The sequence below is a fragment of the Macrotis lagotis genome, chromosome 1 (genome assembly GCF_037893015.1).
Source record: "Macrotis lagotis isolate mMagLag1 chromosome 1, bilby.v1.9.chrom.fasta, whole genome shotgun sequence".
In the NCBI taxonomy this organism is placed as follows: Eukaryota; Metazoa; Chordata; class Mammalia; order Peramelemorphia; family Peramelidae; genus Macrotis; species Macrotis lagotis.
The window spans coordinates 582,353,057-582,375,725 of record NC_133658.1 but is presented as its reverse complement, the minus strand read 5'-3'; the positions used below and the strand labels follow the sequence as shown (position 1 = coordinate 582,375,725).

Genomic DNA, 22,669 nt, shown 5'->3' with positions numbered 1-22,669 from the left:
TCCTGTGCCCTCTGTGTTGGCTATGGGGGTGGGAACTCCTGGGGAAGTGGGGTTTGGAGGGGAAACTAGGAGCTTTCTTGTTTTCTCTGAGCACAGCCCCTAGTTACTGATCTGCCCTCTGCCCTGCTGTGTATTCTATGAGGGTGGTAGTAGGGTACTATGAGGGTAGTAGAGTGGGGGAAAGAAAAACAGCACAAAAGCAACTTTGGAGTTGAAGATAGAAAACCTGGGTTCAAACTATCAGTCTGTGACATTCCTTTTTTTGCTCTCTCTCTTCTTCCCTCCCCCTCTTTTCTTCTCCTTCCCTCTCTCATCCTCCCTTCCTTCCCCCTTTTTTCTCCCTCCATCTTCTCTCTCTTCTTTCTCTCTCTCTTTTCTCTCTTCCCCTTTCCTTTTTTCCTTTTTCTCTCCCTCTCTCACTCCCCTCCCCTTCTTTCTCTCCTCCCCTTTTCTCTCTCTCCTCTCTCCCTTTCCCCCTTCTTTGTCTCTCTGTCTCTTTTTCTTCTTTCTCTTCTCTTTCTTCTCTTCTCTCTCATCTTTTCTCTGATTTTCTTTCTGGTGCTTCCTTCTCTCCCCCCCCCCCCCCCAAGTTGCTGGACTGGATGGGCCTCATAGCAGAGGGTGATAGAAGGAAGAACAGTGCTGTGCTTGTGGGCTTTGGAGCTGGGGCCTGGTACTCTAAGGGGGTATATGTAGGCTGGATTTTAAATGCCATCTCAGGATGTCAGTCAGTGAGCATTTCAGAAGCATTTACTTTGTGCAAGTCATTGTGCTAAGAGTTCGGAATATAAAGAATGGGTGGGGAGAAGCATGATCCTTTGAGAGATTCATGTCCTAATGGGGAAAATAACTACATTCAAGATATAAAGGGGGGGCGGCTAGGTGGCTTAGTGGATAAAGCACTTGCCTTGGAGTCAGGAGTACCTGGGTTCAAATCGGGTCTCAGACACTTAATAATTACCTAGCTGTGTAGCTGTGTGGCCTTGGGCAAGCCACTTAACCCCATTTGCCTTGCAAAGACCTAAAAAAAAAAAGATATAAAGGGAAGATAAGCACTAGAGATGGAAAGGGGCTGGGGAGAGAACTTGGAAAGACCCCCCCGCCTCCCAGCCCCCTAGAAGATGGAATTTGACCTGCTCTGAGGAAGCATTGCAGGCCTGGAGACACAGGAGTGTTCTGTGGGGACTAGAAAGTTGGTATAACTGAAAGTAGGGACATGGAAGGGTCAAGGTGGTAAAGGCCTTTAAACACTGATCAGATTTAATAATAGGTAAAATCCAGGATTTATATAGTTCTTTAAAGTTTGCTTTCCATTTATTATCTTTGTCCTCCTAACAACCTGGTGAGATGGATTTTATTATTATCTCCATTGTACAGAAGAGGAAACTGAGTCTGAGAGAGGTTATTGAGCTCTAGTCTTTTGGACTTCAGGTCATGACACTGCCCACTATGCAGGACAGAGAAGACCCTGGAGAGATGGTTGTCTGAGAATATGAAGGATCTACCCAGTAGCCTCCTCCCTCCCAAGATTCCCAGTTTCCTCTGTGACTAGTCCTAGTTCCTTAATCAACCATTGGGGGGGAAGGAAGGAGAAGCTGCATGGGTCAAATCTATGTTAAAGCTAATTTGTATTCTTTTCCTTGTTGGGTTATCAGTTTTTGGTGATGTTAGAGATGACTAAGTTTAAAAACAACAATGAACATTTAGCTATCTGACATTGAACCTCCTACAATTCATTTGTATCAACATTTTCTTTAAAATGTTTTTGTGTTCTGTGGAATGCTGCATTTATTCCCTTTTTTTAAAAATTCAGTTATTTTTTTCCCAGTTGTATGTAAAAACAATTTATAACATTCATTTTAAAAATTGAGTCCCAAATTCTCTCTTTCCATCCCCTCTCACCCCCTTGGAGAAGGCAAGCAATTTGACATAGATTTTGTTTAATATATATATATATATATATAAAAAAATACAACATTATTTCTAAGCTATCAGTTAATTTTTAGGTCAGAAGAAAACAGAAAAACACTGGAATGATATCTTTATCCAATAATAATAACAACTGATCCAAGTTAGTGCATAGTTATATTATGATTAAAGTTTATAAAGTACTTTATTAACTGAAGTCTTAGAAGTAGGTTGTGCAATGCAAATATTGCTATCCATTTATTGAGGGAAAAACTTGCCTGGGATTTCACAGCTATTAAGTTATAGAGCTAGTATTCAAACCTAGTCTTCAATTTTCTAAATCCAAGACCATGTCTCTGTTGTCAGTTGGGTGACTGGGTGGATAGAGTACTAGACCCTGGGTTCAAGAGGTTGTGAGTTCAGATTCAACTTGAGCTGCTTATTAACTGTATATTCCTGGGCATCTCACTTAGGCCCGTTTGCTTCAGTTTCCTCAACTGTAAAATGGGGATGCCTCTCAAGGGTGTTGTGAAGATCAAAGGAGACATTTGTAAAGTGCTTAGTGGGATGCCTTACATTTCATATGCAAGTGTCATTGAAACATGTATTAATCACCAGACATATCAAGAGTATTAGACTGAGGTCTCTGAATCCAGGATCAGGGCTATTTTTCTTCCCCCTCCCTTTTTTTTTTTTTTGCAAGGCAATGTCCAAGATGACACAGCCAACCAAGTATTGGGTGTCTGAGTTCATATTTGAACTTGGGTCCTCTTGACTCCAGGGCTGGTGTACTATGCACTGCATCAGCTAACTGTATTTTTTTCCCTCCTTTTTAAAGCCAGGCTCTGTTGTTTTCTTCGGTTGGAAATACTGAGGGAGCTCAGAAACTTTTTCTGATGCTGAGTTCTCCTCCTTCAAGGCTTTCCGATTCCAAGTGTTAACCTATTATCCCCGATGATGCTATCTTGGTGCAGTGTAGAACCTGGGGGTCTCAGCCATGAGCTAGGTAGGGGTGGAAGATCCTCTTACTGCCTATCATTTCTGTGGCCTGGTCTTTTTGGGCCTCAATTTTCTTGTCTGTAACTTCTGTGTGTGAGAGGAGTCTCTTCTAGCTCTAACAGTCTTCGGTTCTGTGATCTAGTACATTGTCCTATCTCTAAGCTTTTGCCCATCTCCAGGGTCCCTGGGGAGAAGAAAAGGTCGAAGAATGCTTTCAGGAAATTGAGTCCTTCCTCTTCAGAATTACCAACTTTTATTAATTTAATTAGAAGTTAGGAAGACCTGAGTTCAAATCCAGCATTGGCTGTGTGATCCTGGTCACTTAACTCTACCAGTTTTCTTACTGTAAAATGGAGATAATAACACCTACCTCACAAATTCTAATGAACCTCATAAATATTGATAAGGCATCTTTCATGCCTAAAACCATTATGTAATGCTAACTATTATGTGGAGGACTGAAAAGGGAAATCAAGCTTAATGGAAAGAATCCTGAGTTAGGTGTGTCAAGACTTGGACTTCCTTTAGGTGCTTTATCTAGGAAGGTGATCAAACATTGCTCTCTTCTCCCGTAGATTGGGATGATAGAAGACTTCCTTCCCACCCTCCTGCCCCCCCCCCCCCAACCCTAAGTAATATGTAAACTCTTCAGCCAGGCATTTAAGATATGGGGACCATATTGATCTAATTCCTTTTCCAGAATTATTTCATACTAGTCCATTGACAGATTCTGTGTTCCAACCAAACTGGGCTCCTATTCTCTTCAATAAACCCATCCTCCATGCCTGGAATTTTCTCCCCCTTCATCTCTGCCTCTCAGAATCAGGGCTAAGCTCAGGTGACACCTTTTCCATATGGAATACCACCCTTCCCAGCACCAAGGATCTCTATCCTGGCTGGAACCCAAGACAGCACCATAGCGAGGGAACCTAGTCCCTAGGAACCTGACCAAGGGGTTAACAGTGGGGTTGGACTTGCAGTCCAGAGAGAGATCTGGACCTTAAAGGAGACCATATCTTGGCTAGATTCCTGTTTATAAACCCTCCCCCAGCTCCTCCTTCCCGGACAGTCCCTCTCTTCCCCCACTCCATTCTGAGGACTCTGGCCCTAACAATGGACCTCTTCAGTCCAAGACCTCTGGCTGGGAATGGACAAGAGTGAATATAGGCAGGGGCTGATTAGAGCTAATTAATCTCTGTCCTTCCCTCTGTCTAGTTTTGGGAAAGTTCTGAGGTTGGGGAAAAGAGGCAGGAGATACGGATTTTTGCATTCCTTCAACCCTAATAAATTTTAACTTGACAAAGAAGTGTACCAATTCCTTCTCCAGCTCATTTTACAGGTGAGGAAGCTGAGGCAGACAGGATTAAGTGATTTGCGCAGGGTCATACATCTAGTAAGTGAGGCTGGATTTGATCTCAGGAAGATGAGTCCCTGACTCTAGAGCCAGTGCTCTGTCCAGTGCACCACCCAGCTTACAGAAGGGCTGTGCTCTTATAAGCTGCCTCTCTTTCCTGCCACCCCACCCACTCTTGACTTTCTGGTGGAAGGCAAGAAGTCTGAAGTCTTCAGGAAACCTTGTCAGCATGGTTGTGGACCTTCATAAGATTATATATTTAGAGCTAGATAGGTTCCTTTAAACCACTTCATTTTATTGCTGAAGAAACTAAGGCCTAGAGAAGCTTAAGTGACTTCCATAAGGTCACACCTAGACAGTAACAGTCAGAATTTGAATTCAGATCCTCAGGCTCTAAATAGAGACTCCCCCCCCCTTCATTCTGCCAAGCCAGATCCTTAATACTTTTCTGAGTGGGCAGAGGGGCTCCTTCCAGAAAATTTTTTTAAAGCATTGAGAAATACCTCTTCTCCCCAAATATAAACAATTTTGTGAACATTGTCTACAGGGTTATTAAAGGCCTATAGCTATAGGGTATAGGTGAACAGTTTCAAATATCTAGTATATGTAGGTGGAAGTTGTGGATTCTATTGGGTGTGGGGGTTGTCTCCTTAGATGATAGTTTCCTCCTGTTCTAACCTTATTGAATTCTGCCCTTATTTTATTTGGAGAGTCTTAAGTCCTGCTTGGTGTCCAGGTACTGGGGTGTGGGGGGTGGGGAAGGGACTGGAACACCTTGCCTTGACTCAGTCCCTGCCATATAGCATCTGAGTTTTTCCCCAGAATGATCTGCATTGAGCAAATCTTTGCCTTTTCCATACCAACTCCTCCATACCAACTCCTCGTGAGGTCCTTCATCCATTTAAAAACTTAGTGGCCTTATGTGCTATCAAATCAACGGGATTGTGGCAAGGGGGCAGAGAAGGGTTTGTAATCATAGAACAGACTATTTGAGACTAGACTTGAATTAAATTGATGTTGGCACCATAAGAGATTTGTAATACTCCTAGGCTTGGAGTAGGAACAGTAGGATTGGCATTCCCAGATGGCATCATCCCTATCTCCTTGTCCCATGAAGACTCTGACTTTTCTGGATTAAAACAGAAGAGTTTGGGGCAGAGATTCCTGCATCTTACTAGATTTAGTTCTGGTTAATCACTTTGCTACTTGAACAGTAAAAAGCCAAGAGCTCTCAGTGTAAAGGTGAACCTTACCTCTCTCTCCTTTCATTACTCACTTGTACTTGTAGTGAAGGTCTGTTAGAAGGGTGGAGGACCTTGAGTTCATAGACCTCTGGGCCTCTAGAACTGGAAAGGTCTTAAAACTTTTCTGACCCACCTCTCTCATTTACAGATGAGAAAGTTGAGGTTCCACAAGGTGAGGCTAGTTTTGTGATGACTTGCCTAATGCCACACCGTTAGCGATGGCAGGAAATTTGGACTTGGATTTCCTGATTTGAAGTTCTGTTCTCACTGTAGTGTGTTGCTACCATTTCCTCTTATTTCACTCCAAACCATATGACAGAAAGGTGTATAGACTGAGAACCCAGGATTTTGTAATATGTTGTATTCTTGGTTCTGTGTAAAGCTTAAACCAGTCCTCAAAGAATCAGGAGGACACGATTAGAAGACTGGTGAGTTGTCTTGCTGCCCTGGAGTTTGACATAAAAGAGGCTAAAGGTTTATATTTGTCTGTTTGCTTGTATCTGTTTCTCCAAACCATTCAGCCTATTGCTTGTCTCCAACCACTGGGTCTCTGGGTCACTGGGGTTACAATGTCATTGTTTGGGGCTTTTAGGGAGAACATGAGAACATTCCCTTCTCTGGCACTTGATGTGGAGGGGCATCAGAAGCAGAGGGGCCTGAGAGTCCAGAAACCAGGTGAATTAGAGGGATGGTGTAGGTTTTGATACCACTGTTGTGAAGGAGGCAAGGCTCTCCTAATGTTGTTAGCTCTTAACAAGGTATCTGTTCCAGATTTGGGGACATTCCTCCAGGCCCAGTGGTGAGGAGGTAGGAATTAGGCTGGTCTATAGATTGGCATATCTTCCCTAAACGATGGTAGGTTGTTTTGAAAAATCCTTATGACTGGAAATTGCATCATTAGTCTTCTCCTATGTGGATTTGTGACTTTAGGAATGCTTTGGGGTTGTGTAGGGGTGGGGGGAGGTAGCCAAGATCTCAGGCACCAGTCACTCCCTTTCTGGGTGTGTGGGATAAGGAGGGGACTAAGGTTTTGTGTGTGTGTGTGTGTGTGTGTGTGTGTGTGTAGGGAGATTGTTTTCACTTCTTGCCAAAGATCTTTTGGATACTGGAGACAACCTGCAGTAGAGGCATGGGGAGGAGGAACTTGGGTTATTTGAATGACTGGCTAGTCACCACATTCCACCAACCAGAGGAGGAAGGACCTAGGCCTGGTTTCTATAGACAAAAAAGGAGTCCCTGATAAAGTATCCTTGGAACAATCTCTTCCTAAGCTATTTTAGCTGTGGTATAAAAGAGGAGCATAGAAACAAAATTTCAATTTTAAGGTCAGAATGAAACCTTGCAATTCAGGATGCCAACCAACTCCCTCCTTCCATTGACCTCGAGTTCCATGTAGAGAGAGGAAGAGAGAAAAGAGGAGAGATGATTATAAGAGCTTTGGGTCTCCCCTCCTCTCATTCCCCATTAAGACCCTCTCTGAGGTTTTCCCAGGGAAAGGTATGCAATTAAAGCTTTTTTTTTTGGGCAATAAGGATGAAAGAGGAGGGAGGCAGGAGTAGGCTGCTAGGGCATTCCTCCTTCGTGGCTGAGATGTCCCAATGCCAGCCCCAGATACCTGGTGAGGAGTCAGTGGATGCTTCAGATGCCAGGGGAATGAGAGGGTGTGTATGGTGGTTTGGGGCCCTGGGGGATGAAGAAAGAGGAGGAGTCTCCAGAAGAGGACTTTTTTTTTTTAATCCAGCACTAGCCCTGGGGTTGACCAGACTAAAACAGCAGCTTCTGGGAGAGCAGGTCAGAGCCATGCCAGGCAGAGGTGAGACTTAGGGAGGAAGGGGACAGGGCCTGTCCTGTGGAGTCTCTCCCCTTTCACCTTCCCTCCTCTCTTTCCCCCTTCTCTCTCTCCTTTTCCCCTCTTTCTCCCCCTCTCCCATCTCCATTCCCCTTTCCCCTCCTCCTCCCCACCCTTCTGCCAGGGTTGTAGGCATTTATTTTACAGGGTCCATATCTTGGGAATTCTATCTGTAGGCCTCGATCTTGTCCTTTGCTCCTGATCTGCTCCAGATAGGCAGGGAGGATGGGTTCCCTGGTGGGAAGGAGAAATATTTGGCCTTAGGAGCTTTGTTAAGAGGAGGAAGTTAGAAGAGGAACTGAAAGGGTGGAGGCTTCGCTTCTCTGCTTGGGCAAGCACCTTCTAAGAAGACTCTTTAGGACCCTGGCATTGAACACCTCCCCTCCTTGGAACTAGAAAGCCTTGCCAATAAGACAAGCTGAGGTATCTGAACTATATTCTAAAGGGGGGTGGGTGGGAGGGAAAAGTTGAGTAGATCCAGCCATTCTCTACTGGACCAGATGCATCTTAGTGAGAAGTGACCCCTGTAGATCCTAGTATCTTACTCTTAAAGGAGGGAGATAGTTCTGGGGGATTTCTTCATACCAGAGGGCAGTGGTATCCCCAAGTCCAAACTGAGCCTTCATTTGAAGAGGACTTTAACCCCTGAGGTTTTGGCAAGGTCTAACATCCCTGCAGTTTGGGGCTGGGAGAAAGGGACTGTGACTTTGAGGAACCTGATCGGTGCATGTGCATAAAGATGAGACCTAGGGAAGAAAGAGATCCTTGGGCAGATTTGAGGGGGTCTCTGAACTTGGATGGGGAAAAATTATATTTTTATTTTTGCTAACTATAGTTTCCTTTGTTAATCAAAGGTATTTTGTTTAGTGCATTTAAAAAAAACATTCTAAGAAGGTTCCGTAGGTTTTCCCAATCTGCCAAAGGAGTCTAATATATGCAAAAAAGGCTGAAGAACCTCTGTCCTTGAGGGTCCTTCTCCTCTCTGAGTCTTTCCCCCTTCGGGTCTCTGGGTCTCTCTTCTTTCTAAGCTGAGAGCGGTGGGGGCGGGCCCATTGGTCCGGATGGGAGCATGAGCACTGCTGAGACTGTGTCGCCAGCTGCCAAATGGAAGCTGGGAAGGAAGATAGGGGGAGGGGACCGACAGGACAGTGATCAAGGGAACCCAGCCTCCCCAGGTGGGCTGGGCAGCGAAGAGCAGCCGCTGGCTGCCTGGAGAGCCGGCTTCCCAGATGGGTGGTGGGATTTGGGGCCTGAAGGTGAGAAGGGGAAAGAGGGATAAAGGAGGGAGAGGGAAAGGCAGCCTTGAGCATCCCTCAGGGATGAGGCCCAGGGAGCCCTTGGCTGTGTTCTCATAGGTATCTTGGGTTGTTTAGGGATGATCTGGGAGGATGCTTTTGGGGGAGGAAAGGCAGTGGGGTGGGGGTCCCCTCAGGGGACCCGAGTGGTGAGGTCTGACGGTGATGCGGCTGGCAGAATAGGAAAGGTAAAGAGGGGAGGAGGGGCCGCACAGGCCAGGCCGGTGGGCCTTGGCTGTCTCCTCTTTGCTGGTCCTGTTTGCATGCTCCCTGCCACCTGGGCACCACTGGGGATGAGCCTATCTAGCCTTGCTTGGCTAATGTTGAGAAGGCTCTGTAGCGACTCCTTGGGGGGAGGGGATAAGAGAAATGAGCAGAATTAGGTAAGGGCACCCTTTCCTTTCCCCCCTCATCTCCACCCTTCCCGTGGGTATGTGGGCAGGTGAGGTCAGCACATCCCTGCCTGTAGAAATGAAAAAGTGGTACTTTGGTGAAGGTAGGGGAGGCTGAGGGAGAAGGGAGAACGCTGGCCTGGTGCTTCCTCCTGGAGCCTGCAGGGGGCAGTGGCCCCTAGAGAAAGCAGATGACCCCCCCACTTGTAAGGACAGTGGAGGCAGGGGTGTGAGGGGACGTCCAGGCACTCTCCGGGGACCCGAGTTTAGGACTTGGAGCCCCAGAGCCCAACCCAGGGTCACCCGCCTCCCCCAGGTGTTGGGAAGGAGGACTGGCTTCTGCCCTTGACCCGGCCTTAACCCTTTGTGGGCCAGCCTGTCCTCCAACTCTCACCCAGAAACCCGGGGGGGGGGGCAAGCCGGGGAGGGGTGGAGCAGAAGTCAGTCCGCTCCTCCCATCCCCTTCCCCTTCTGGCCCATAGAAAGGGTGGAGGGTTGCGGTGGAGCTGCCAGAAGCCTTGAAGGGTGAGTAGTGGGGCTCAGCGGAAGGAACTTGGCTGAGATGATGGGGATGTGGAGCTGAGGGAGAGCCTCCCCAACCTGCTCCGGACTCCCCAAGCCCTTCCCTCCCGGTCCCCAGCCAGCTGGGGTCCCTCACTGCTGTCAGCCAGCTGGGCTGGGACAAGAGCCTGTGTGTTCCCTACCAGAGGGGCCTCCTGGGTCTGACTGAGATGGGGCAGGGGAGGGGGAGTCTTCCCGCAGCTGTCAGGTGTGTCTGGTGGGGGCTTCTCCGAGAACCTCTGAGCTGGAGTGGGGGGAGGATTGAAGTGACCAGAAGCCAAGACATTGGGGGGGCACGGGTGGGGGAGGGAGACGTTTGTGGGACTTGTACTGGCTAGTTTGAGCAAGAGTCTGGGAGTTGTGAGCCGAAGACAGGCTCCCCTCTTGAGGAGGGGAAGGAGAAGTCCCCTGGATCCCCCACCCCCATCACATCTCTTGACTAGGCTGTCTAAGCTCTACTTCCTGGCTGACTGCCAACCCCCTATTTCCGTCGGGCACCAGGGCAACGGGGACATATGGGGTCTGAGCCAGGAGCCACACAACTAAGCTTGGGGGCAGAGGGGGTAGAAGAAGGGTATCTGAGGAGCTTATCTTGTGGGAAGGAGTTTTACCTGAACCTCCGAGCCTGGGAAAGGGGCTGTGTAGTTCTCTGCCTCGGGGCCAGGCACCCATGGGACCAAAAGACTCATTTCCTTTGGGACCTGACCTTCCCCAGTTGTCCGCACCCCAGTCTAAGGGATTGTCTGGAAGAGTGGGGGCTGGGAGGCAGCAGACAGGGTGCCTTGTGTACAGTGAGAGGGGGGGTACGGGTGACTGGGAGGTCCAGAGGAAGCACACACTCTTCTCCCACCCCCAACCCCCTCTCCCACCGCCCTCTTGGCTACAGTTCAGAGAGGTCTCTTCTCAGCCAATGCCAGAGCTACTCAGTCTGGGAGGGGAACTAGGGAGGAGGGGGCTGGTGCTGTGACCACTGAGCTGGGCGGTGGGAGAGGCAAGACCCAGAGACTGCCTGAGAAGGACAGCCAGCTGACCGGCTCTCTTTCCCAGACAGCTCTGGGAGAGTCCTGAAGGGGCAGCAGGGAAGGAGAGCAGCACAGCCACCCTCCTGTGAAGTAGCTTTTGGGGAGTGGGAATGTTGGCAGTTTTTGAAGGAGAATTCCCAGTTGCCGTGTCTTTGCAGAAGAGCCCTGGGCTTAGGGGCCAGGAGGTTCCTACATCTTACGACTCTCTGTCCTGGAATCCTGGTGATATCCTCACGCAGCACTTATTTTTTTGAGGGTGAGAGGGTTAGGGCCAGCCTCAGAGATGCTTCGTCGGTTCCCTGGTTTGGAGTTTTCTTTCCCTTTTCTGACTCGGCTTCGGTTGCGTCTTTACACAGTGAGTAGGGGAGCAGCAAGGAGTTCACTCCCCAATAGTACATAGCCCATGGGTGGTAGACCAGAAGAAAAAAGAACTTGAGAATTCTAGATTCTACTGACAATTCTGTGGGGGAATGAGGATTCTGATCTGTGGGGCTTCTTTCCCCCAATTCCCTTTTGTCTTAAATCCTCAATCCAGTACAAGTTTTTCTCAGTGGACACTGGGAATCAGCATGGGAGGATGTTATTAGAAAGAGGTAGGGGTGTATGTGTATGTATGTGCACACTCACATGAGTGTGTACATAATCCATATACAACATTTATAATAGTCAACATGTCTACATTTTCTACATAACACACATGTATTTTACATATATACACACACACACACACACACACACACACACAAGCATGCTTTTGCATGAGGTTATGTATCCAGTGAGGTCTGCATTTGATTGCTAAGATCTCATGAAAGGGCTAGCTTTCAGGGGTGAAGATGTTCTCTCTCTCTCCTCAGCAGACCCTTTTTTACCCTATAATTCCATTCCTTTTCTCCTCCCACTCCCAAGTGCAAGTGCCTCCAGTGAGGTTAAGTCATTCCGGACTGTCTTGTCTGGCTCTCCTAGCTTCAACAGAGGGAACTTTAAGTCTTCTTTTAAGATTTAATACAACCTTTGACAAAAGGTTTTTCCAGCCCCCCCCCCCCCCCAACTGCTAGTGCTTCTTTGAGACTACTTTCTGCCTGTTGTTCAATCATTCAGGTGTGTCTGACTCTTATGCACAGTTTTCTGGGCAGAAGTTCTGGAGTGGTTTGCCATTTCCTTCTCCAATGGATTAAGGCAGACAGGTTAAGTGACTTGCTTAGGGTCACATATCTAGTGAGTGTGAGGCTGAATTTGTGAATTTGAACTCTGGTCTGATTCCAGACCCAGTTTTCTATCCACTGAGCACCTAGCTGTTCTTCCTTTTCTGTCTGCTCTATCAACTTGAAAATACATAGTTGTTTGTGTGTTGTCTCCCCATTAGGATGTGAGCTCTTGGAGGGCAGGATGGTGTTTTTGCCTTTCTTCATATCCCTAGAGCTTAGTATAGAGCCTTTCACATAGTATTGATGAATTAATGCTTGTCGATTGATTGACTGAAAGTTGTATGTCCTTTGGCCTCTGATCAAGGCTTTGTAGCCTTTCTCAGCAGACTGAGCTGCTGGCTTCCTGGCTTCTCACCTCCATCCCCAAAGAGAGCAGCTATATTGTCAGGGACCATGGGGAGGGCTTTGCTATTCTAGCTGGGATAGAGAAGGGTTACTGTGTCCATTAGCAGCGGGGAACATGGCAGCCTAGAAAATGGACCTGCCAAGTCCAGCTACTCCCCAATAGCCTTGGTATGATAAGCAGACACTGATGAAGGGACATTGGCTAGCGTGGAATCAAAAAATTTCAAAGCTGAGAGTTTAGATTGCCTAGTCACTGCCCTGATTCGAGAGAACTGTGGGTTATACTTGGAAAGGAAGTGATTCTTTTCAAATATTTTATTGGAACCATTTGTTCTTTTATATCAATCATTTCCCAATATAGTGACCTTCCCCCTCCCTGGAACAAAGAAACCAATTAAGCAAAGCCAACTGATAGTGTTTGCAACATTCCACCCCACTAGAACCTCATCTCTCTACTGAAAGAAGTATGTTTTATCTCTTCTCAAGATCTGATTGGGCTTTGGCAATGAATCCAAATTCAGCTGCCTAATAGTTTTCGTTTTAGTATTGCATAATTACTTTATTAAATATGGCTTACTATATAATTTAATATGTAATATATGTAACATATAATTTTCATGTTTCTATTTGAATTTAATTTTATTTTGTCTAATTACTTTAATATTGTCTCTTTATCTCATCTGTCTTTGCTTTGAATAAGATCATATAGCAAATTTACATGGGTCTAAAGAGTTCCTTACATTCTTTGCTTTCATTCATATATTATAGTGGGTTCAGCTGTTCCTCAATCAATGAATGTCTGATTTGTTTCCAAGTTTTGTTTTGTTTTACTTTCACAAAAAGGGGCACTGTGAAGATTTGGGCTTGCGTGGACTCTTTCTGTCTTTTGATCTCTTTAGGGTACTATGTCTGGTAGGGAGATGCCAAGATCAAAGAGTATAAAAATTTTTAAATGACTTTTCTATTAAAGGTGCACATCAAATTAATGGCTCAACTGAGATCAGAACTCAAGTCTGACTCTGTATCATTTTGGGAACATTTGAAACTTGGAGGAGCAGGAACAGTGTTGATGGGACAGTTAAGAACTCTGGGGGTCCAGGATTGGTGGACTGAGGTTCAGTCATGGGACCATAGAAGTAACATGTTTGGGGGTGTGGAGTGACATGTAGGCCTTCCCATCCTTAGGATTCCTACCATTTAGACCTGGCTTTGCCCCTTTACTGCCTGTGTTGTGTTTCCAGGTCATTCAAGGAAGCAGAATGAGTAGGGTGGTGAGAGAATTCTTCCTGTTCTCCCTTCTTCCCTTTCTTCTTGAGTCTTCATCCCTGTTCTCCTCCACAGAGACTAGAAGGAAGCAGTATGCAGGCAGAGGAAGGCACTGGTTGGTTGCTTGAGCTATTGGCCGAGGTACAGCTACAGCAATACTTCCTTCGTCTCCGAGATGATCTCAACATCACCCGCCTGTCCCACTTTGAGTATGTCAAGAATGAGGACTTGGAGAAGATTGGCATGGGCCGACCCGGTATGTATGCAGGGACACTGCTCTTTGTTCTTGACCATGGCCTATTTTCCATTCTCTGGTCATTGCCTACCTGCCCTTTGACCTCCTTTACCCTCAGGATTGTTCATTTTTCAGCCTGCTCTCCCTTTGCTATTAGGAATGGGGCTCAAGGGAAAATTGTACATAACTGGAATCTCTGTAAGCACCATTCTGGAGAGACTAGGTTCCTGCCTTCAGGGGGCTTATATTTCTAACAAGTAATTGTGAAGTTCTTTCCTGGACCATCCTGGTCCAGGCCTTTATCCCCTCACACCTGAAATATTGTAGTAACTGTCTGGTTCTTCTTCCCTCAGTCATGCCCCATCCCCAAATCCTCATCCAGTGAACTCTTGATGGCTTCTTCCTTACCTCAGAGATCAAGTATAAAATCTTCTGTTTGGTTTTTAAAACCCTTCATAATTCGACCTCAACCTTGACAAACTTCTTAGACTTTAGACAATGGCCTTCTTGCTTTCCCTTATGTATGGAGTGCTCTCCCACTGAGCTCCACCTCCTGGGCTTCCCTGGATTCTTTCACATCCCTGCTATCATTTCATCTTGTACAGGAATCCTTTCTCCAGACCTATAAAAGGTGTCCTCAGTTGATTATTGCCAACTTTTTGTCCATCTTCTTTGAATATAGTTTGCATGGTATGTCTACCATTAGATGGTGAGTCCCTTGGGGCTGGGGTTTTTTTAATCTCCCTTTGTGCTTAACACAATGCCTAGCTCCTAACTGGCATTGAACAAATGCTTATTGACTTGACTAGCAGAGACATTCCCCAAGGGGAGGTCCTTATAGATAGGTGAGATGAGATGAAGAGTCACAAAATTGGAAGAGTCTTCTGCAGCTTTGTGCTGATCTATAGTAGCTTTGGGTTGATAGGACATCCCCTGGATCTGGCTGTAGGAGCAAGCTCATTATTACCCAAGAGACAAGGAGGTGCTTAAATCATGTCTCATCGAGGGATCATCCAGTCTGCTCTTCAGAGGGAGAGGAACTTTTTCTCCCAAGGAAGCATGGTCTGCTCTTGGTTAGCTTTCAATATTAGGATGTTTTTCCTTTCTTTATTTGAGCTGAGTTGTGCTGCTTTGCCTCTTTTTGTAATCCCATTGCTTAGCACTGTGCTTGGAACCCCATTTGGGGGTTTTCTTGGCAAAGATACTGGAATAGTTAGTCATTTCCTTCTCCAGCAAGTTTTACAGATGAGGAAACAGGCAAACAGGGTAAAGTGACTTATCCAGGGTTACACAGCAAGTAAGTATCTGAGGCTGGATTTGAACTCCAAAAGAGGAGTCTTCTTGACTCTAGGCCCAGCACTCTTTCCACATTGCCACAATATTGAATTGAATCAGAGACTGAGTCTAATCCCTCTTTCACACGAGATCCTTCCAGAGTTATTGCACCAAGCCCCTTTGTACATAGTATGTGCCCAGTGGGTATTTGTTAATTGTTTTGCTTGGTTTGTGGCGAACATGCTTGCTTTGCAAAACTAAAAACTCGGTATCAAGCATATGTGTTGTCTAGGATGGGGTATTCTTGTCAGTTAAAACATGTATATTGTGTTTGCTTAGCCTATATCATACTCTGCCTTTATTAAGTGTGATATAGTTATATCTTTTTTTGATTCAAGATCTTGGGGTCAGGGGTGTGTGGGTTTCTATGTCTAGGTATATCTAGGCTTCAGGAAGGGGGGGAGTGAGGAGCTGCTGTGAGCTTGGGTCTAGCTCTTGAGCAGGAAGGGTAAGGATAGCCAGTTGGTAATCCTTCACTCTGACAGCAGTTCCCCCTGATTCTGAGGAGAGGACCTGTTGGTGGCATCCAGCCTGAGTGCCAAAGAAAGTCAGTTCACGTGCTCTTCTTGGCATGTGGGCAGGGGTTCCTGAGCCCTTACTATGGGTGATTGGGCTGAGGGTGTAGTGTCTCAGGATATATACCCTGGGGTAGGAGATTTAAAAAAAAAATTCCCAATTTGTTTTTGCTTTTTAATAATTTGCTTCTTTATCTTTATTTTTAAAAAATCTAAAACTTGATTAAACAGATTTGATTGACTGTATAGTGTTATTGTTATTAAGTGAGGCAACATGGGGTAGTAGATTGAGCACTAGTGGGTAAGTCAAGTGGCTTGGGTTCCAATTTTTAATCTAAATCACTTAACCTGTCTGTCTCCTGTTCTTTAAACAGACAGACAGACATACCTCATGCATACCTTATTTTTATTGTTTTAGAATTTATATAATTTTAGTTTCTGAATGTATTTTCCCCCTCATTATCCTACCCACTGAGCTATACATTGTAACAGTTTTTTTTTAGAGGAGTTAAAAAAATTCATTTATCAGATTTATTTTATCTGACAATATATTCAGTATTAAAGTTTTCCACCTCTGCAGATCAGATCCAGAGGTGCATTTTCTCTACTTTCTTCTGGAGTTAACCTTAGTCGTTATAATTTCAAAGTGTTTAGTTTCATTTTTTGGTTCTTTCTATATTACATTTTATCTTTTTTCCTCTTCTCTAAAATTATTGGTGCTTCTTTTTCACCCTTCTCTATTATTCTTATAATAAAAGACAGCTCCCAAGGGGAAATCAGAAAAATACCTCTGCCTAAATTGTGCCTTAAGGGGTCGTCAGTAGTTTCACTGCAGTCCTGGGGTGAGAATCTCAATCTGCTCCTTGCCTAATCCATTTTTGGGCTATTTTTTGGTTTCTATGGGGAGTGGATGCCTGAAGACTGTACTAATTTCCCATTGCTTCTGGGCAAGATGGAGAGGAGGGCTGAAGGAAGTCATTTCTCCTTCTTACCTCTTCCATCCCTTGGGGTATATCTGTCTTCTGACATGGGTGCTGGCTCCCTGCAGGTCAACGGAGGCTATGGGAGGCTGTGAAACGGAGAAAAGCAATGTGTAAGCGAAAGTCCTGGATGAGCAAGGTGAGTACATTCAACCACGGCAGTGGAGGGGTGGAGCCGAGTCCCTAGCAGAGACCTCTTTCTCTCTTTGTCCCAATGGCATGAGTTTTAAGTACATTGGGAATCACTTGACCCCAGAGGAGAAGACCTCTCATGTACCTCATTCCCATTCTTTCAGTTCCTGGAATCTAGGAAGTTTTCACTGTAATATATTTCTTAAAAGCATCTTTCCTTCTAAAAATTTTTTTGTTTTTTGTGCTTTCATTCTCTAGTCCCTGAGGTGGCTTCTGCCATAAATAAATGTATCCCCCTTAAGTACCTCTTTACTGGGTCTCTGCTCCCCTCTGACTGGTCTCTTAGCTGAACCTAGAATTCATTCATTCTTTGGCCCTTTGCTTGTATTAAAAGACAGTGAGAAAGGAAGTTTGTGTAGGCCTGTGTTCTGCTTATTAGAAAAAAAAGTCTCTGGCCTTCTTTCCCTATCTCTGTCCTGTGGGCCCTGTCCCAGGGGATGGGGTGGCATCGGGGGAGCTTTTCCTGGATTTGGCAGCAGCAATTTCCTGGATGGCCCTACAGCAAAGGACCCACTTGAGAGCCTGATAAGGGGCAGCTGCACCAGGCCACGTGGTCTCCTTTGGTGGATGTTGCCCTGGCCCTCTGCCCAGACTGAAGGGAGAAGGGAGGGGATTGAGGAGAGACATGTGAAGAATAGAGGAGAGAAGGTTGTGTGAAAAGGGAAGTCATGAGGACAGATCCAAATCGTGGACTAAAGAGAGAAACCAAAATCCTGGAGAGAGGCAGGGTGCTAGCCTTGATTCTTGGATCTGAGTGCTTCAGTGTTGGAGGCCTTGCCAATCTCAAGGAGGTCTTGGTCAGAGTAGGATGGGAGCTAATGGTAGGATAATGTGGGCTGCTGCAGGCCTGAATGTTGGGGTGCACCTGTTGGGGTTAACTCAGGAGCTAGGAGGGCTTGACTAGGGCTATTTTGCCAAGATCACATTTTATTTTCTTGGGGAGTAGTATAATTTTCTCTTTATCTGCTTTCTTTCCTGCAGATTTAGTTCTCTTTTAGATACCTTTTAGCCTTGTTGCCTCCCTCCCCACTTTGCTTCCATTCCCAAAACTCAGTTTTAGTTCAGAGTCCCCTTTTCAGCTTCAAGATATCATCTCAGCCTTAGTAGGGCTGTCCTGAGTATTTCAAACATGGCATTCCCCTCACCCTACCTCCTTACCCCCCCAGCACACACTTAACACATTCTCATTCTCTCTCTCTCTCTCTCTCTCTCTCTCTCTCTCTCCCAGCCTTCAAAACTAAAATTATCTTCTCCCCTGGGCAGGAAAAGGGACAGAGTGACTCCCTGGGGAGGGGGCTGGAGATAGACAGCACCAAGTGGCTAGCAGAGGGAAGGAGCCAAAGCTAAAATTAGAAGGGGGAGGTAGGGAGGGCCCCTTACTGCTTGAGAAAGGGTTGGGGTCAAGGGAGGCCCCAGCATCTTTCCTGGCTCAGATTCCATGCTGAGATGGCATAAACAAGTAGTTGCAGTGCCTGCAAAGTGGCCAGGAAAGACCGAAGAGCCGCTCTGGACTGACTGTTCCATTAACTCGCCTTCATCACTGTGACTAACTGGGGCCCTACATTCCATAAGGAGTCCTGCTCCATCCAGCTCTAAACTTGAACCAACTCAAACCTTGGTCTAGGGTCTGGACCAGGGATGGGGAACCTTTTTTTTTCTGCCAAGAGTCAAAACTTAAAAAATTTAGCCCTGCTGAATTTAGCCAAGCATTTAATTAATCCTCCCCTAAAAAGCTCCTGGATTTATTGAATTTTGAGTCTTGGCTATAGGTACCTTGGCAGCACTAAACTAAATGATTTTGAGGACCTTATAACTGCCCTGGAGCCGGACGTTCCCCACCCCCAGTCTAGACCGTGTGCTCTCGCTTTTGACTCCTTTTCTCTTCTATCCTCCAGGTGTTCAGTGGTAAGCGCTTAGATGCAGAATTTTCTACTCCCCAATCACAGAATACCTTCAGAAAGACGTCGCCGGTCCCAGGGGTTTCTGTTGGGGAGGGGTCGTTGCAGAGCCTTACTTGTCTCATCGGGGAGAAAGACCTGAGCTTGTTCGAGAAGCTAGGAGATGGCTCCTTTGGAGTTGTACGCAGAGGGGAGTGGGATGCTCCCTCAGGGAAGAAGGTGAGCTGGGTTGACCTGGATTTCCTGGGAGGATCAGAGAGGAGAAGAAAAGAAGAGAGAACAGAGAGGTGTTTACCTGGGGTCTAGGCACTTGTACGAAAAATATATATATATCTTTATTTCAGTATAATTAATTTGCTTTGTAATTCTCTGAATTTTGTGTGTTTAATTTTATGCTGAGAAGAGGTCCAAAGGCTTCCAGATTGTAGTAGATTCCATTACACACCTCTGAATTAAAAGCAAATGCCTTGGTTATAATCAGGGTCGAGCCTAAATGGTCAAGGTCCCAGGGGTGGGAGTGGAGGGCAGGATTATCCATATGGTGACTCTCTCCATCCTTTTCTTAGGATAGAGTGTATTTACCTTCTCTTTGCTGAATTGGGGATAATAGGATCAGGGGAAAGTCAGCAGACGGTGCCTTTTGGGGGTCTGTGCTGAGCTTTAACTAGACTTGATTAACATTTAAACTTGCAGATTCCCCAGACTAATGCCATTTAGCCATGTTCATGGTCTTTTCTTTGTCTGGGACCCATGTCCTAGCTCCCTGTGATCCCTCTGTCCTGGACAGGTGAGCGTGGCTGTCAAATGCCTGAAGCCAGATGTCCTCAGCCAGCCTGAGGCCATGGATGACTTCATCCGGGAGGTCAATGCCATGCACTCCTTGGACCATCGGAACCTAATCCGTCTCTATGGGGTAGTCCTTACTCCACCCATGAAAATGGTGAGTGGGCATGGGGGAGAAGAAACATGAACCAAAGAATAAAGAAGGCTGCTATCTTCTCTTAGTTTTCTACCAGTTAGTCTTGCATGAATGGAATTATCTTCCTTTATTCCTCACCTCCATTCTCAGAAATGAAAAGGAGGCTCCCTCATTTCTTTCTCTCATGATAATGCTACAGATTTTAAAGGAGGGATGAGGGAGGAAAAAGTAGGAAAAATACCATATTCCAGAGTAAGATGATATATAATCTCAAGGATCCCAACTGAGTTTTCACCGCCACTCTCTCTCTGAATTTCTTATGACTCACATCCCTTTTTGAGACAGCGATATGTCCCCTGAAGTCTCCATGGGAGTGCTCTTGTAATTTCTAATCTAAACCTTCCTAAACTTTCTGAATAAATAAATGAATGAATGAATGAACAAATGAATGTTTATTAAGCATCTTCCAGATACTGTAGTAGGTTCTGAGGATACAAATAGAAAAGATGACATAATCTTTAACCTCAATTCTACATTTCTAATGAAGAAAAGCAGGCCTAGTGGGTAGTCTCTGTGGCTGAGACTGAGGGAATGGGGAAGGGGAAATCATAGACACTGACCTCGAAGGAGCTCAGGAGTCAGCTAGTCAGTTAACAGCTTGTTGGTCTAGTCCAGTCGACTCATTTTGTAGCTGAGGCAATGGAGGCTCGTTTGTCAGGATGTTTGAGAATAATAACTGCAGAGGAGGGGAGATCCCCAGAGCCTCCTTGTGGACTCCCTGACTCCCCCTTCCCCTTGCTCCTCTGGCTGCTCCAGGTTACAGAGCTAGCTCCCCTAGGATCTCTGCTGGACCGTCTGCGCAAACACCAGGGTCACTTCCTCCTGGGGACTTTGAGCCGCTACGCTGTGCAAGTGGCTGAGGGAATGGGCTATTTAGAATCCAAACGTTTTATCCACCGAGACCTGGCCGCCCGGAACCTGCTGCTGGCCACCCGAGACCTGGTCAAGATTGGGGACTTTGGACTGATGAGGGCCCTGCCCCAGAATGACGACCACTATGTCATGCAAGAGCATCGGAAGGTTCCCTTTGCCTGGTGAGGGTGGGAGTGGGGCTGTCCCTCATGCTCGGGCCCTTTAGGCTCTCCCTGCCCCTTTTCTGCTCATCTGTTAAGAGTCTTTAGTCCTACCCCTTTGAGACTGTCCTGCCTGCCTTTCTGGGCAGCCAAGTGGCATAGAAGATAGAGTGCTGACTTTGGAATTAGCAGAACCCAAATTTGAATCTTGCCTCAGATACTTAATAGCTGTATGACCCTGGGCAAGTCACTTAACTGTCCTCAGCCTCAGTTTCTTCATGCTAAATGGGAAAAATAGCATTTGCCCCATGGGGCTCAAATGAAATAATGCATATAGAGTGCTTTGCAAAATTTAAAAGCATAATATAAATGCTAGCTATAATTATTTTTAAATTGTATTTAACATATCTTAAAATATTTACATAAAGTCATTATTATTATTATTATTCCTCTTCACATATCCTCTATCTACCTTGGACTGCCCTAATCTGATCCCTGTCCTGCCTGCTTTTCTTTTGGGGTGGGGGGTGGGGCAAGGCGATGTGGGGGTGGGGCAAGGCGATGTGGTTAAGTGGCTTGCCCAAGGCCACACAGCCAGGTAATCATTATTATTTTTTTTTATTTTTCTAACAGCTAGGTAATTATTAAGTGTCTGAGGCTGGATTTGAACTCAGGTACTCCTGACCACAGGGCCAGTGCTCTATCCACTGCGCAACCTAGCTGCCCCCTGCCTGCTTTTCTTAATTTAGGGAAGCAATGTTCCCAAGTGATCATTTACCCATCCTGGGGGGCTTTGGTAGCCAGAGAGGACCACAGGAGGAATACAGGCTAACCTTTGGAACCCTGGTTCAAAAAGACCAATAGGCCACTTTGTTACACCCAGTTCTGCTCCCTTTGTCTGTTCTAGGAGGTGCTGGTGAGGAGATGAGCTACTGTCAGCAACTTTCACAGTAAAACTGGTAACTTTTTCTCACCTGGACTCTACCTTCCACCAGGTGTGCCCCTGAGAGCCTGAAGACCCGAACTTTCTCCCATGCCAGTGACACTTGGATGTTTGGAGTGACCCTGTGGGAGATGTTTACCTATGGCCAAGAGCCCTGGATCGGCCTCAATGGAAGCCAGGTTAAGAGTCTTGAGTTGACTCTGTTTCCTCTTACCTTCAAAAAATGGACCTGGGATCATTTTAGTTGGATTCCTTGTCTAGACTCCAAGGGATGGATGCCTAGATACTGAACAAAAGCAAATGGAGGGGCGGGTAGGTGGTACAGTGGATAGAGCACCAGCCCTGGAGTCAGGAGTACCTGAGTTCAAATCCAGCCTCAGACACTTAATAATTACCTTAGCTGTGTGGCTTTGGGCAAGCCACTTAACCCCATTGCCTTGCAAAAATCTTAAAAAAAGCGAATGGAGTGGGGACTTCAACTTCATTGCAAGGGACATCTTTTAAATAATTAGTCAATATTTATGAAGCTCCTATTCTGTATTAAGCACTTTACTCAGTCCTGGGGATTCAAATAGAAGCAAAAGAATGTCTCTGCCCTCGAAGAGCTTATAATCTAATGGGAGAGTTGGCAGACAAATTATACAAAGCACACTCTATCCAGGATAAAAAGAAAGTAATTATCATTGAGAAGGCACTAGAATGAAGAGAGAATGGCAGCTAGGTCTTCGTACACTCTCCTCCCTTCTTATCTGCTCATTTCTTTACACCTGAGTGACCTTGGTCTTCAGATGGAAATAGCTAAGAGGAGATGCTTCAGAAAAAAAGAGGCTACTTCTTCCAAGTCCCCTGCTTAGAACCCATGCCTGAATCCATTCTGACTCCAGAAGACTTCAGTAAAGGGGAAAGTGATTCAGATTAACCTTTTGTTGGAGATGGGGGGTAGGATGGGTTCTTTAGTTGTACCCATACCTTGCCCTTCTCCTCTTCAGATATTGCACAAGATTGACAAAGAGGGAGAGAGGCTGCCTCGACCAGAAGACTGTCCCCGAGATATCTACAATGTCATGGTGCAGTGCTGGGCCCACAAACCTGAGGACAGACCTACCTTTGTAGCCTTGAGAGACTTCTTGCTGGAGGTA

General features: G+C 46.0%; 1 protein-coding gene and 1 long non-coding RNA gene across 12 annotated transcripts in view; one reads left to right on the top strand and one right to left on the bottom strand.

Annotated features, from left to right (window-relative positions):
* TNK2 (tyrosine kinase non receptor 2) overlaps positions 1–22,669 on the top strand; it is a 40,022-nt gene that overhangs the window by 1,495 nt on the left and 15,858 nt on the right. For 2 of the 10 annotated variants that reach the window (XM_074214753.1, XM_074214758.1), the window contains exons 2-8: positions 13,516–13,696; positions 16,574–16,644; positions 18,593–18,814; positions 19,383–19,535; positions 20,331–20,608; positions 21,583–21,709; positions 22,520–22,666. In XM_074214753.1, coding sequence (XP_074070854.1) covers positions 13,534–13,696; positions 16,574–16,644; positions 18,593–18,814; positions 19,383–19,535; positions 20,331–20,608; positions 21,583–21,709; positions 22,520–22,666 — 1,161 coding nt within the window. In that variant the 5' untranslated portion in view covers positions 13,516–13,533. The other 8 variants (XM_074214752.1, XM_074214749.1, XM_074214759.1 and 5 more) reach the window with 8 other exon arrangements.
* Positions 7,453–11,063, bottom strand: LOC141507261 (uncharacterized). Of its 2 annotated transcripts, none has more exons than XR_012474112.1 (3): positions 10,818–11,063; positions 8,310–8,995; positions 7,453–7,588 (listed from the first exon to the last, which is right to left on the bottom strand). It is a non-coding gene; the product is annotated as an uncharacterized LOC141507261 (long non-coding RNA). The 2 variants fall into 2 exon arrangements; XR_012474113.1 differs by having other exon boundaries at positions 8,310–8,465.